This window comes from Melospiza melodia, chromosome 21, assembly GCF_035770615.1.
Source record: "Melospiza melodia melodia isolate bMelMel2 chromosome 21, bMelMel2.pri, whole genome shotgun sequence".
Lineage (NCBI taxonomy): Eukaryota > Metazoa > Chordata > Aves > Passeriformes > Passerellidae > Melospiza > Melospiza melodia.
Window position 1 is genome coordinate 6780174 of NC_086214.1, and position 14801 is coordinate 6794974.

The 14801-nt window shown below is 46.7% G+C and overlaps 1 protein-coding gene across 1 annotated transcript in view; it reads left to right on the forward strand.

Moving 5' to 3' along the window:
* MYBBP1A (MYB binding protein 1a) overlaps positions 1-14229 on the forward strand; it is a 49859-nt gene extending 35630 nt beyond the window's left edge. The window contains exons 24-27 of the mRNA XM_063173808.1: positions 1427-1540; positions 11868-11969; positions 12980-13104; positions 13605-14229. Of these exons, the coding sequence (XP_063029878.1) occupies positions 1427-1540; positions 11868-11969; positions 12980-13104; positions 13605-14100 (837 nt within the window). The 3' untranslated portion in view covers positions 14101-14229. The remainder of the gene's footprint in view (positions 1-1426; positions 1541-11867; positions 11970-12979; positions 13105-13604) is intronic.
* The last annotated feature ends 572 nt before the right edge of the window (positions 14230-14801 follow it).

A 14801-nucleotide genomic window follows, 5' to 3' on the forward strand; every position in this document is an offset into this window, starting at 1 on the left:
GGGATTCCTTCTCTTTGCTCACTCTGAATTATTCAGTAAATAGCTCCCTAGAAATTGAAACCCTAGAAACCCAATAGGAGTTTTCCCTAGAAATGACCCAATGAAAGTTTTTATCCTCCTGCTCCATGTTTTTCAAGTTGCTTCTCTCTGACCCAAGGGGGCTCTGGAGGCCAGGTTGGGAATCACCAGGTTGTTTTTTATCCTTGAGGTCTCAGACTCTTAATCTCAATGATGTCTTTTGTAAGGAGCTTTAGAAACTTTGCTCATTTGTTTTCTGTGATATGTGGTTAAAGAACAGCAGCTGTTGCTTTCTTTGGATGAGATTATCTCTTGTAAATCCTTCTGATTTTTGATATTTGTAACTGCATTCAGTTTTGGGGCTGTGTGATGGCAGCTAGAGGCAACATTTTTTTCTTTGTATGAGTAGAATTTCCTCACTAACTCTGTGCTGCTACAAAAATTTCCCCCTTAAATCTTCTAAGCTATTTGTACTAATCCTCATTACTGTATTTTGTGCATTCCTCTATTTTGCCTTTGACTAATGCTGCATTTTTCTCTTGTACCTGAGAAAGCCTTAAAATATTCTGGAATAGAAAAGGATATGTAAGAAGATTGCAGATTCCTGTTGGTTTCTAGTGGCCAAGCTTTTCATTGCTGTGTTAATGAGCAAGTTTGACTCCAGGCAAGGCCCAGTGCTGCTCTGAACAGCAGCTCCCATCTAGTGTTCCTTTGAAATTAAGCATTTGCTGTCCTGCCAGCTTTTATTTTTTATTATTTGTGCCTATTGCATTGGTCAGGGCACAGAAAAGCTGCAGTCACTCAAAGGTGCTGCCTGAAAACTTGGGGAGACTCTGAGTGATGCCCTTGGAGCAGCTGCTGAAGCATGTTTTGGGTATTTGTGCCTCAATCTAGAACTGTAATGATCCCTCCACTCCCCTGTAGCCTTCTCTTTTATCTGTGTGCATTCAACCAACACCCACCACCCTGTCTCCTGAGGGGTGGCTCTGTAATGAGCTGGACAATGTTTCAAACAGAGCCTTTTGCTGAAGGAGGGCAGGTTTAGGTTGGATATTGGCAAGAAATTCTTCCCTATGAGGGTGGTGGGGCCCTGGCACAGGTTTGCCCAGGAAAGCTGTGGGTGCCCCATCCCTGCAAGTGTCCAAGGCCAGGCTGGATGGGGCTTGGAGCAACCTGGGATGGTGGAAGGTGTCCCTGTCCCTATTCTGGTCCCTGGCAGGGGAGCAGAGATGATCTTCAGGGTTCCTTCCAGCCCAGATCAGTGTGTGACACTTGTTTGGTGAGGATGTGCAGCTTTGTGAGCTGGCCTCCCCTGGATGGTGTGTGCAGCTGTTTGCTGTAGCAGGGATTTTCATTGCTCACACCTTCTCTGGAGAGTTTCATGTTCTTCTCTCCCTTTCTCTTTCAGGCCATGGCCTGTTTGCTTCTGCACAGAGTTCTGCTGATTCATGAACTGAAGCTCTTTGTCACAGAGGAGGAGTGGGAGGAGCTGATCACCAGGAGCATCAGCCAAGTGACACAGGTAACAAACCCCAGCATGTTTGAGTGCAGGTGGCACCTCATGGGTGCTGCTCTCATTTGTCTGCTTGGTCTCAGAGTGCAGCCTGGGATGGGCTCAGCTTAAGTGGCCTTAGAGACCTTGTCCCTGATGGCAGCAGCTCTGAGTGGTGCCTGCCAGGTTCCAGAATTCTTGGAACACCCCAGTGAGGCTGCACCAAGCAGACAGAGCTTGAATTTTAGAGAATGCACTCATACAGATCAATTTAAGGTGTTGAAAACGAAAAATGAAAAAGAATGGAGTGGTAATGTGAACATTAATTTCAGGACATGTCATGCAAATTCTGTCTTGGAATGAACTTCAGGGCCACAAAAGCAGAGCTGAGGTGCACTGGACTTGTGACTCCTGGTGCACTGCAGACATTATGGACCAGACTGCCTTGCTGATATTGCTCATCAGGGAAACCTTAAAATACATTGGGAAGTGATTTGTGCAGAAGAACCAGTGACAGAAATTGCAGGGCTCCTGAGTAAAGTACAAATTGTACCTGAGGACAGTGTTTGGGTGCAGCTGTTACCTGGGAGATGATCTGTGGGACAGGAGGTTGAAGAAGCAAATGCCATTCACTTTTATTCTTGTGGATTGATGTGGGGGGAACCAAGCAGCCAAATTAATGTTGTGATGTGGTGACTGAACTTGATGACATGGGAGATTCCAGTCCTGGAGTTTCTATGTAACTGTAATAATGACCTCCTTCCTTACTTACTCACATGCTGGCTACATGGTAATTTAGGCTGTTCTCTAATTTGCTATATTGAAAGAGAACAATTAGATCTGTTTGTTTCTCTCAAGGAGGGACAAAATCCAAGCAAGTTTAAAACAAGGAATTTAAAGATGTTTATAATCTGGATCCTCGGTTTCATTACACACTTTTTATTTAAAGATTACATCAGGAATCCAATGGGTGGAGTTAGGTATGATTTTGTTTCTCAGCTACATAAAACATGCCACTCCTCCCAGCCTGGTCATTTCCATGTTTCTCTCTAGCAGCTGAATGCATGCAGAACTCAGTGATTCACTGGGAAACCACAAACATTTACAATGCCTTTATGTTGTTCTTGTCAGGCAGACTTTAGCAACTTGCAACCCATCCAAGATTATGATGAGCTTTGCTATTAAAGTTTCCTCAGTGCCTCTCATTTCTGTGGTTGTGTGTGTTTAAAGAAAAATTCCTGAGAAATACTGTCAGTTTGTTTGGGTTGTCCAAGGTTTACCCTGTGGGCAGGAGGCCTCCCATGCTGTTAGGTGGCAGTGGCATAGAGCTGTTCTCTTTATGGCCTGAAAAAGTCCTGAGATAACATTTTTACAGACTGGTGGTGGTGGTCATACATGTGGGGGTTTTGTCTCCCTTCCTCTGCTTCCCCCATGCACTTAACCCAGCTGTGGGGCTGGGCCAGCTGCACAGTCAATATTGCTGTAGTGAGAAGGGTCAGGGACTTTATATTCCACATAAAAATAGGTCTGATTCATAACCAAAGGCTGGCACTTGTGCTGAAAGACTTTCTGAAGCTGCAAAAGAAATGCTGTGTGTTTTTGGTGGTGCAGAAATGCTGACTTCTCTGGTTAAGAGCTGTAAAAACATGTAGTGGCTCCATGGTGTAGTAAAACAATACTCACAGTGTCACTGATCTCTTTTGAAGATGATAAAAATTCTCTTGTAGTAGAAGTCAGAGGCTGGGAACTGAGCAAATTTAGAATCTGTAGGAAGCATGTGTATGTCAGAGACTATTCCAGCACTGAAGTAACTTGCTGAAGGGTTCATTAGCCCTCAGTCTCCAGGTGGAAGCTCTGTGCTTGGCTCACAGAGAAGCTGCAGGTGGGGCAGAACTTCCAGGACAATGTTGAAGTTATGGGGTGAGTTTGTTTGGGAAGAGCTTGGACTGAACAGCCCTTTCTGCCACTGCTGTCCTCACACACTCCTGCTTGGCTGGAGGATGTTTGCAGAGCTCTGAGCTCTCCTGCAGCTCAGTCCCATCCCTTTTCTTCTGAGACTTATTGCAATGGGCCATTCCAGGTCAGCTGTGGTGTTAGAGGTGAGTTTGTCAGTGAGTAGGTGCTGGCAGAGGTGGGTGCTTACCTGGGAGAGCCTGGACTGGAAGCTGTGGGATGCTGTGGAAAATGATGATATTTATTGCCCTGCCTCTGGTTGAAATGTCTGTATTTGTTATTGGCCACTCCTGCCACTGTCCCTCACAGATAGCTTTTTAAGAGGGAAAAATTATAACAGTGAATTTTGTACCTTGCTTTGACCCAGGGAGAGGTTTGCAGCTCTTTAACTGATGTGCTCTTGTAATTCAGGTGGTGCTGCTGCTCACAAGGACACTGTCCCCTGTGCCACTCTCAGTGTCCTGGGTCACACTGGCAGCTGGGAGGCTGCAGCTGCCCAGGCAGGACTGCCCTGGCCCAGAGGCTGTCACAGAGGACAGGGTGTCATCTCCTGGTGTCTGCCTGCTTGGCCTGTCCTGCCTCAGGGGTTGCACTGCCTACCTGCTGAGAGCCTCAGTGAGGAGCATCCTCACCAGGGAAATGTGGCCTGGGTCAGGCAGGGCTGTGAGCTGGAACTGGGAACAGGCAGTGTGAGACAAGTGCAGTCTTGGATATCACTGAATTATGCAGGCAAAGCTAAGAGGCAGATGAGGGAGAATCAACAGCCAGGAACATTAAATGAAGAGACAGGTTCCTGAAATAGCAGCTCTGGCTGCTGCAAGGCAGTGGCTCTTTGCTTACATAAGCTAACTTGACCTTATTTGTTCCCAAATTGTTTAAGTATGCTTATAAAACACATCCCAGCCATGAGGGATCCATGTTTGCCTCTCCTTAGTCAGTGAGGCAGCTATGGGTGTCCCATCAGGTACTTTTGGGTAGATTTCTTTGTGTGAGAGCCCTGCTTGCTGTTGGTGCTCTTGGCTGGTGCTGCTGGGTCACCTGGGCAGAAAGTGTTGTCCACAGCCCTGCACTGCAAAGGTGAGGAAGCAGAAAAACTCCTCTGGCACACTTTTGGCCTCCCAAATCCTATATAATTACTTTACACAAAGCAGAATCTTGCTACAGTTGTTCAAATCTGTTCTAACTGGGGATCTGGCTCAGTTGTGTTCATGGTATAAAGAAATAGAGTTCATGTTGTAAGTGACAGAGCTCACCTGGGATGCTGGAACATTTGGCAGGAACATCTTCCTCTTGGAGAGCTTTGTTCTTTATCAGTTGGTCTCAAAGTGCTTTACAAAGGAAGTTCAAAGCACTGAGTTGTTGATGTCATGGAGAAAGTATTTTGCAGAAACCCAAGCCATAATGGATTTGGTTTGGTAGAGCTGCTCATCCTGTTTTACAGGTGACACTCCTTGGCTGGGAGCTGAGCCAGGAATCAAACTTGGCTCTCCTGAGACATCTCAGAGCCCCTTTTTGTGCATGGACAATCTGACCATCTCTTCACTTCAGAACATCCCTGAACCTCTGTCCCAGCCCACCTCTGCTGCCCTCAGGAACAGTGAAATACTTGCAGAGCCTGAGATCCAGTTCCCCATTCCATTCAGGAAACTCTCACCCACTTTTGGTGAGGCATCCCTGGCTTTGCTGCTAGGGCCCACACACTCTTTTCTCTCTGTTTCATCTTTCAGCTCTCCCACTTGTCACTGGTTTGTTTCTCTTCTTAGATAAATTTATGTTTTCTTTTTATTTGTTACAAAATTGCTGTCGTGGCTTTGGAGTGACCTGTACCAATTTTTCAGTAACTCACTGACAGATTCAGGGCAGGAAGCTCCAGGTTCTGAATACATAATTTCATTACCTTTGTTTTGTCATCCCTTTCCTATGGAGCAGCTTGCCCTCCTGAACTGAGGTGTTCTGTGTAACTCCCAGCTTATGCTGAAACTCCCAGTTATGATGTGAAAGTCAAAGGGAAGTGGGAATAGTCCAGAAAATACAGAAAATACATGTTTGGATGGTTGTGAGCTCAAAACAGAGCAGCCCTCAGAAAACTGTTGTTAAAACTGCTTTCTCTGCCTTGAACACAGTGATTTCCTGAGGGTTTCCTTTTTCTTCTGCAATAAGTGCATCATAAGAAGAGACAAATTTTACTGCTGATTTTCCCTTTGCTTGTTTTGTCACTATCATAAGGACTGGGCAGAGCAGGCAGGGTTCCACTTGGCTGTTTGAAACCCAGGTGGGATCAAGGCACTCTGCACTGACAGAATCCAATACCTAAATTCAGGGCAAGACCAAAGCACTCCCAGTCACCATTTCTGGATAATTCAGATAATTCACATCATCCCATGAGATGCATTTGATGCCTCCAGATGTTGGTTAGGCTTTGACTGGGCAGGCATGGATGAGGACAGGAAGGGATGGCACAGATAAGCCCAGAGCTCTTTTCCAGGTTCCTGTGTGCTCCCTGAAGATCATTGTTGTATATGGTGTTGTTCAGCAAGGGGTTGAAAAGAATATCTGGAGTTATTAAGAATGTGTGGGGGAGAGAGGAACACACTATCTGCCCTTCCACTGTGGACATGCCCTTAATTTCTGAAGGGCATCACATTTGATTATCAGTGTCTTAATTTGTAGTGAGATAAATTATTAAAGTGGCTTCATCAAATCTCTAAAAAAGCCATCCTTCAATTTTTTTCCTTGAAGATTGCCTGAACCTTTATCTGTCCATCTTTATAAATTCTTAATTCATTGCCCTTTCTCAGCCTCTTAGCTTGTAAAATGAGGCCAGTCCTGATTTACCTGATAGCTTGCAGAATACTAGATGTCTCTGTGGAGATTTCCTTTTCCTCTGTTCCCTCAACTGTCCTGTGTGGTTTTTCCCTGCTGCATTTTCATATGGCATTTGAAAAAAAAAAAATCAAGATCATTAAACTTGGGAAAGTGTTGACATCTTCTGTGAGGATGGCTTCTGGATTTTTTGTCTCCATCACCAGAAATGTCTTTATTTACACCCTTCAGCATGTGGGTCTGCTCAGTCCCCTGCCTTCCCTTCTTCTCAGTCAGGGCCAAGCAGAGACTTGGTGGTTCCCCCCCTTTGGGAGCATTTCTTCATGACTTGTTTGTGTTAGAGATGCAAGGAAATAAGTTTTGAACATTGATACTTTCAGTCTTCAGAAACTTAGTGAGAGAAAATGGATGGAGGAGGGGCTGCCAGTGCTTCTGTTCTGCCTTTGTGTGCCTGTTACCTGCTGTCCATGGGTTGGACATGGATGTGGCTCTGGACAGATGAAAACTGGAGTGAAGAGACATCCTGCTTGCTCTTCCCTCCTCTCTTCTTTGTCTTCCATGGGTTAGCCCTGAGTTCTGGTTTGGGATCTGTTGTACACTGATGATTATCATGAGAGGAAGTATTTGGGGCTGTTTGTCAGGGTTTGGGAAGCTCAGAGTTGATTCCTGGCTCTGTCCTGGTTTGTGTGGCAGCATCTCTGTGAATGGGGAATGATGCTGGCTCACCTCTTTCCTCTCAGGAGAAGCACAAGCAGAATGACAGTGAGGGGATACTGAGCATTCTGTCTGGGACAGTGACAGGACATGGTGCAGCTGCCAGTGATGGATCTGTCAGGCTGATCCCATGGAGGGAAAGGGCTGTTTTTTCAGCAGTGAACTAGGCTGAAGGACATGCTGGGCATGCATAAATATTGAATTTGCTGGGAATGTCCTGATAAAGTCAGGAATGATGCATCTGACTCCATGTTCTCAGAAGGCTAATTTATTATTTTATAATGCTATCATATATTAAAGAATACTATACTGTACTGTACTATACTATACTATACTATACTATACTATACTATACTAAAGAATACAGAAAGGATATTTACACAGTGCTACAAAGATAATAATGAAAACTTGTGACTCTCTCCAGAGTCCTGACACAGCTTGGCCCTGACTGGCCAAACAGTGAAAACAACTCACAGCAGAACCCAATGGAACAATCACCTGTGGGTAAACAATCTCCAAACACATTCCACATGAGCACAGCACAGGAGAAGCAAATGAGATAAGAGTTGTTTTTCTTTACTCTAAAGCTTCTCAGCTTTCCAGGAGAAAAACTGTGGGAGAAGGAACTTTTTCAGATACTGTGAATGCCACACATAAACATGAAATGGCATCAAACTGCCAGCTGGGAGCTGAGCTTGTCTCTGGTGGCAGGGCACTCTGCAGCACTTGGAGTTCTGCTGTGTCCTGTGAGTCTGGGCTGGGAGTGTCCCCCAGTGGTCCCTGTGGCAGGGGCAGAGGTGCAGCAGGTGTGGGTGTGGAGCCTTGGGTGTGGGCTCCCTGGAACAGCACACTGGCATCTCCCCTGCAGGGGAGCTGGGCCCTGCCTGGGATGCTGGCTTTGGCTCTGGGAGTGCATACAGCCCTTGTGCTGTATGGATTTTTCACCAAAAGAATAATAAAGTACTGGAATGCTCTCCCCAGGGAGGTGGTAGAATCACCATCTCTGGTTGTGTTTAAAAAACACTGGACATGGCACTGGGTGCTGTAGTCTGGGTGAGGTGTTAGGGCACAGGTTGGACTCAGTGATCTTAGAGTTCTCTTCCAACCTCATCATTCTGTCATTCTGTGCTGTGTGATGGTTCCAGGGGAGTTCTGGACTTTGAGCTGTGTGGTTGTAACTTGCTGCCAGCTCTCTGTCCTACCTGTGTGACTGAATCACTGCAGGTACTCACCTCCTGTGCTCCAACTTGTTTCACACTTTGTGAAGATGGGGAGTGCTGTGAAGTGCAGTGTTACATGGAATGAAGGCTGGATCCTGCAGTGGTTGGGATGTGTCCATGTGTGATACAGGAGTGAGGGATGTAATAAACCCCACTGATGGTTAAGATGTGGCAGTGTGCAGTTCTTGTAGGAATCTGAGAAGCAGAGAGCTCTGGCTCCAGGAGTGCCCTCCTCCAGAAACACCAGAGGCTCTGCAAGCAGCAAGTCTGACACAACCAGACAGAGCCACCTCTGCAGCTGCATCCACACAGGGTGAGGCAGCAGCTCTGTGTGTGCTGCCTTGAGCTGAGATGGGAGTTCCAGCTGTGGAAATTGCCTCCATAGCTTTTCCTTTGGAAAATGACCTGCCCAGATCTGCTGAGAGCTCAGATGTGCAGACATGAGTAACCAGCACAGCTATTGCTGAGCTGGAACTGAGCTATCCTGTGAAATGGGACTGGCTGCTCCTGAAGCAGCAGAGGAAGAAAAGCAGAAAATGGGAGAAAAGCAACATAAATCAGCAAGTGATGGCAGTGTAGCTGTTGGGTGTAAATCATGAGGTCTCTGCTTTTAGCCTGGTGTAATTGTGTTGTGTGACCCCCTTGGGCTGGCAGTGCTTTCAGAGGCCAGGGAGTTGGATACCTGTGGAACAGCTCATGGCAGAGAATCAAGGAACAGTGGTCAGACAAGTTCTTCTGGGTTTCCCTTTCACTCTCAGCACTGACCTGCAGCATAGCTGGAAGCAAAGCCCTGCTTTGTGCCTCAGTCCTGCTATGTAAAACACATCTTTACCAGCCTTGTGCAAGTGTTTGTGATCTGATCAGCACTCCCAAGGGTGCTGCAGAGGACTGGAATACAACTTCTCTTTTAAAGGCATGTTTGCCATCTGTTACATAATAGCTTTTGCTCTGATTTTATGGTTGAATGGTGAACATTCCCCAAATAAAATCAGGCTAGGCCTGTAAGATGATTGACCTCTGCAATTGGGGTGGCAGAGCTGATTTCATCTTCAGGGACCTGAGTGAGGGAGCAGAGCACTGCATGCAGACACTGGTTGGTGTCCTATATAGGAAGTTTTATAATTACTTGAGATTAAATTCTATAAATTCTTGGGAAAGCTGTTTTTGACTTCTGGACCCAGTTCCCATTGAAGGGGCTTTGGATTTCATTCCCTGGGATCCTTTTCTCAGGGTTTCCAGCACTCCCAGCCCAAAGTCAGCTTCTTTTACATAACCAGTGAGCATGTTTGTGTTGGTGTCTCATGCTAACCCAAATAACACAAATCCCATGGAAGCACACAATGCACATAACACAAATCCCATGGAAGCAAATGCTCCATTTTGTGCACTCCCTGCTGCTGGAGGAGGAGAATGGAGCAATGCCTAATCAGAGACAGCATCTCATGGAATGCTAATGGAGTGCTCTGAGTGCTGAGATGAAGATAATGAGATTGGGCTGAGCAGGAATTGGGCTCAGGTCTTCAGGGAGGCTTGGCTGTCTCTGCCCACCCCATACAGAGCTGCTGCTGGTGGTTTTGTGCTTTAGTAGCAAATTTGTTCTACACACTTTGTAGCAGAAGGGAAAGGGAGGAGGCAAATGTTGAGGAACAGTAAAACTTTACCTGAATCCATCTTCCTTAAAGCCAGTCCTTCTGGGCTAGAGAAAACTCCACAGTCTGCAGGGATGAATTATCTGCTGCTTCTTTGGCTTCTCCATTCACCCTCCTTGTTCCTTCCTGATCCTGGAGAGCTGTTTTAAAATGATCCATTTCAGCAGGGAGCTCTTTGTTTGCAGAGCATCTCAATTGTACCAGTTTGCTTCTGGCTATTTATACTGGTGGAAGTGTGCTTGTGTTCCCAGATCCATGCAAAACACTGCTTTAAATAAAGATGTTAAGTCACTGGACCAGTGATGTTTTCCATCTCCAGCTGGGCCAGCCACTCTTTTCTCTCCACAGGTCTGCATGAATTTGGTTGGGTGCCCCCCAATAGATGTATGTCCCAGTTTCCCCAGCACCTGAAAACCTGTGTACTGCTGAAAATCAGCCCCTCAGGTGTTGTTTCAGAGCTACAGAACTTTTCTGTTGACTTCAGTAGGATTTATTTCAAACCCTTCAAAGCATCAGGGCAGCAAGAACAGGCAGAGCCAAGCCAGCATGATTTAAATGCACTTGTCCACATCACTCATGTACAGTGAAGAGAGAATGCAATTTATTTTTAACACCTTTTTAATTCTAAAGTGTTTGTATATTGAAAGGATGAAATGACAGTTGACTTCACTTTGGCTCCATCTCACAGCACTGCCCTGATTCCTCCTGTCCCAAGGAGCTGACAGTCCATGCTGATTTTCTCACACTGTGAATTTGTACACAACTTAGCAAAATAAGGTTCAGCCTAATAGTCTCTCTGAAATGTGATCTAACCACAATGAGGAGCATTAGCTTGGAATATTTTGTTCTTCAAATTACAAAGAAAAATGTTTAAAGAAAGTGTTTAGGTAAATCAGTCTTTTTTGTTTATTATTATTTTAATATTAGTGGTAAGCCTAATAAACTGAATGTGCCTGACCCCTGGGGTGTTACATCCTGCATGTAAAGATTATTTTTTTTTTCCAATCACACTCCCTGTATTTGTCTCTCTTTTTACCTGGGAGACTTCAGAGCTGTGGAATTGTGTGACCTTGCAGGCTAATGACAGCTCTGGAATAGAGTTGCAGTGCATCTGTCCATATCAGGAGGGAGTAATTAGCAAGTTATTGATAGTCAGATGAAGTTGCAGCTTGAATTCCAGCCAGGCTTTCTAATACAGGGCTTGAGTGGACCATCCTGAACAGGACATAACTGTATCTTTATTATTTAAAAAAGATGCTCCCAGGGTGGGGAACCTGGACAGATATAATAATTCTACTTGAAGGCTGCTGGTTTGGCAGACATGTCACCTTGTCTCCCCACTTTCTATGCTGAAAGTGTTCCCTACATTCTTGCTGGGCATCATTATTTTTGCTGTTCTGAGTGTCATTGCTGAAAGAATTTGTTTTGGGGAATAAATTTCCTACATCTCTCAGTGTCTGCAAGGATGTTTTCTTTTATTTGCCAACTTGATGCTGATGCAGATGGAGAGGAGTTTGCTGTGTCCTTAAATTGTTAAATGGGTACAGGTTTGGGGCAGGCACTTCTCAGCCTGGGGAGCTGAGGATGCTGAGCATGGGATGGGCTTTGCCCCTTGGCTGTGGTGAAATGTCCAGATCCCAAGGAAAGGAAAGCTTGGCCACAAGTGCAGCTTCTTGGCCTTTCCAGGGTGGAGTCAGGGATTATTTTACCTCTTCTGCTCCAGGACAGCATCTCCACTTGTGCTTTAGCCTAGAAGCTGTGGACAGCAGCAAGGTTGTGCTTCTGTAATATTATTTCTTAATTAAACTGGGTATCAGCAGCTCTCACCAAGTGCCTTCCTGAGCTTTTCCAGAGTTTGGTGTGCTTTGTGTTCCAGAATTACTTTGCTGACAGGTGAATCCTGCCATTCATTCCTTGTTTTCTGCTTTCTCCTGAGAAGTGTGATTTGTTTCCCCATCTAATGTCTGTTTCTTCTCAATCTTCTAATTTAATTTGCAGTGTTTGAAAACACTTGGAAAACCCATCATGAAGGCTGAGAAGGAGAAAGTTTCCAAAAGCTTGGAGCTGTTGAACTTTCTCCTTAAAACTGTGAAAGGGCAGGTGAGTGTGTGACCAGTATGTGACAAATGGCTGTTTCCTGAGGGTTTCCAAATGTCACACTTGGATTTTGCCATGTGATTGCTGCATCCCACCTCACTTCCTACCAAAAGTACCTCTGGAGGGAATGCCTGGCTGGATCTGAGGGCAGAAGAGCTCTCCTGTCTGAAGGAGTGATCCACAGTCTTCATGAGCTGATCTCCAGAGGAGAATCTGTGCAGTGCTCAGCAAACACTTGTGGCAGCTGCTTTCTTAGCAGCAGAAATACAGCCTGAGGTACAGTGAGGGTGGGTTTTATCCCAGGGGATTGCTCTTTCCTCTCCACTGAACTTCAGAGATCATGATTCCCAAAACCAGACTTAATAGCTTTAAGAGCAGAGGTGAGCCTTTGTTCTGGGGCTTTGTTTTCCCTGATAAAAAAATTACTTTTTTGAGCATGCATGGATTTTCTATAGGTGACAAAATATGTTCCTAATGTGGTCTTATTTACTGGAGGAAAACACCACAAGCAGCAGAATTGCTGCAGCCCAATTTCCTACTGATAAGCCTAGAGCTCAGACCACAGCCTGTTCCTTTGTGAAGACCTAATAGGAAAATGGGTGGAGGAGAGAGATTATTTCCAAGGCTCTTGTAGGAGCTGAACAGCCTTTGAGACAGCCCTTTCTGCCTGGTTGGACTGAGGTTATGCAGTGGGTTACAGAGGAGGGTGCCAGATATTCAGAAACCAGACTGAACACATTGCTGCTGCTTTCTCCTGGATGGGTACAGAGTCATTCATGTGTCTTCTTCTCCCTGCTCCCAGCCATGGACAGGAAAGGAGAGCAGACTGAAGGAGCCTCCAGTTCTTTTTATGCCACTACAGTTCTGTTAGACTTCTGCCTCTGGTGGAAACTCGGGTTTCAGGCAAACCTGAAGGTGTGGTGTGACCCACCAGACTGAAGTGGTGCAAACAGGCTCCAGGAGGAGCCAGGCAGGATTGCTAATTCCTGCCATTGCCTCTCTTGCCCTTGCAGGAGCTGAGTGTGGAGCTGGCAGAGGTGGAGGAGGTGCTGCTGGCCCTGCAGCAGCTGGGGGACATTGGGAGCTCCCCACGGCTGGACTCTCTCTACTGGAACGTCATGCGCTGGCTCAATCACACGTGCGTGGGGCCTGGGGCTGTCTGTCTGTCTGTCTGTCTGTCTGTCTGTCTGTCTGTCTGTCCGTCCTGCTGCTCTGCAGGGAGCTGGGGAGGCAAAGGAAGGCAAGGCAGCAACTTCAGGGTGGAGTTTATTGGAGCTGGGACCCTCATTAATGCTTGTTTGGAATAATGCCGGGCTCATTGTTCTGTGTGCTTACAGCTTGGGATTTGTCCTTGGTGGGAATGGGCTGTGACAGGTGACATGTCTGATGGGAATGGGTGTAACAGGGGACTGGTGACATGTCTGCTGTCCTGTGCTGCAGAAGACAGCAAAGCCAGGGCCACAGGCAGGCATCACCCACCTTCATGGGTGATCCTCATCCTCACAGCCTTCATCCTCACCCTGTGCTCCCTGCACCTTCCTGGTGCTGCTGCCTGTTCATGGACTGCCTGTCACATGGCTCACATTGTTCCCTGGCTGTAAATTGAGCTGCTGTTGGTTTTTGGCATTCTCTCTGCAGGAAGCCCAAGAAAGAGAAGACAGCCCCCAAGGCCAGGCAGGGAGAGGAGCAGCTGAGGAGGAAGAAGAAAGGATTCCTGCCAGAGAGCAAGAAACGCAAGAACCGCAAGAAAGGCGTCCAGGAGAACGGGGTGGAAGCAGGGGAGGACGGAGAAGAGGAGGAGCAGCCCCTGGGAACACAAACCCCCAAAAACAAGAAAGGCCTCGTGCCTGGGGGCAGCAAAAAGCACCCAAGCAAGGGGGTCAGGGAGAATGGGGTGGCAAAGATGGAGGGTGGGGATGTCCCCACTGCTGATGGAGGAGATGCTGTGGCTGACAAGAAGAAGAAGAAAAAGAAGAGAAAAAACAGAAAAAGGAAAGGTGCTGCAGGTGATGAAGCTGAGCAGGTTCCAGCTGCAAAGAAAACCAAGGGGAATGTTGTCCAGGAGATCGAGAAGAAGAAAGACAAAGCCAAAAAAAAAAAAAAAGTGAAACAAGCTCCAGTGCTGCAGGAGTAAACTCCATGGACTCAGCCAGGTCTGGCATGGCTAGCATGGCTCAGTAGACTGCTGAAATACCTTTTATTATCTATAGTTTTTATACTCTCCATGATTTTAAATAAACCTTCCATCATGCTGAGCTCTAAAGCTGTGGGTCAGGCTTGTGTGAAGGGTCCAGCCTGGAGCACAGAGAGCTTCAGGAGGTTACATTCCCTCCAGGCTGTGAGAGATGGCTGCAGCATCTCCAGCCCTGTCTCCATGATTTCCCAAGGCAGAAGCAAGAGTCTGGTTTGGATTCCTTGGGGAGTTGGGGTGGGTGTGCTGGCATAGCTGAGTTGGTGGTCAAGCCCTGTGGGAGATTCAGAACCCCTAAAGGCCCATCCCTGTCCTGCCCAGGCCCAGCAGTGCTCACAGCTTTTCCAGTGGGGGAGATGCAGCCTCTGGAATGCCTGGGGTTAAATGGGTTTGCACAGGCAAACTCTGGGGTCAGCTATTCCCAGTTTGACCACGCTGGTATTGTCCATAACCACCATGGTCTGGCTCTTTTTGCCTTTTTGCTGCTGGGTGCTGGAGGGGTCATGGCCCCTGTGGTAGTGCAGGGAATCAATAAATCAGTGAAACAATTGAAATGGTTGATTGATTGGCCACTGTGCCCGGCCTGTGTGCAGCCATGCAAGGCACCTGCAACTGCAGGCCTGCAGAAGGCTGGGAGTGACTGC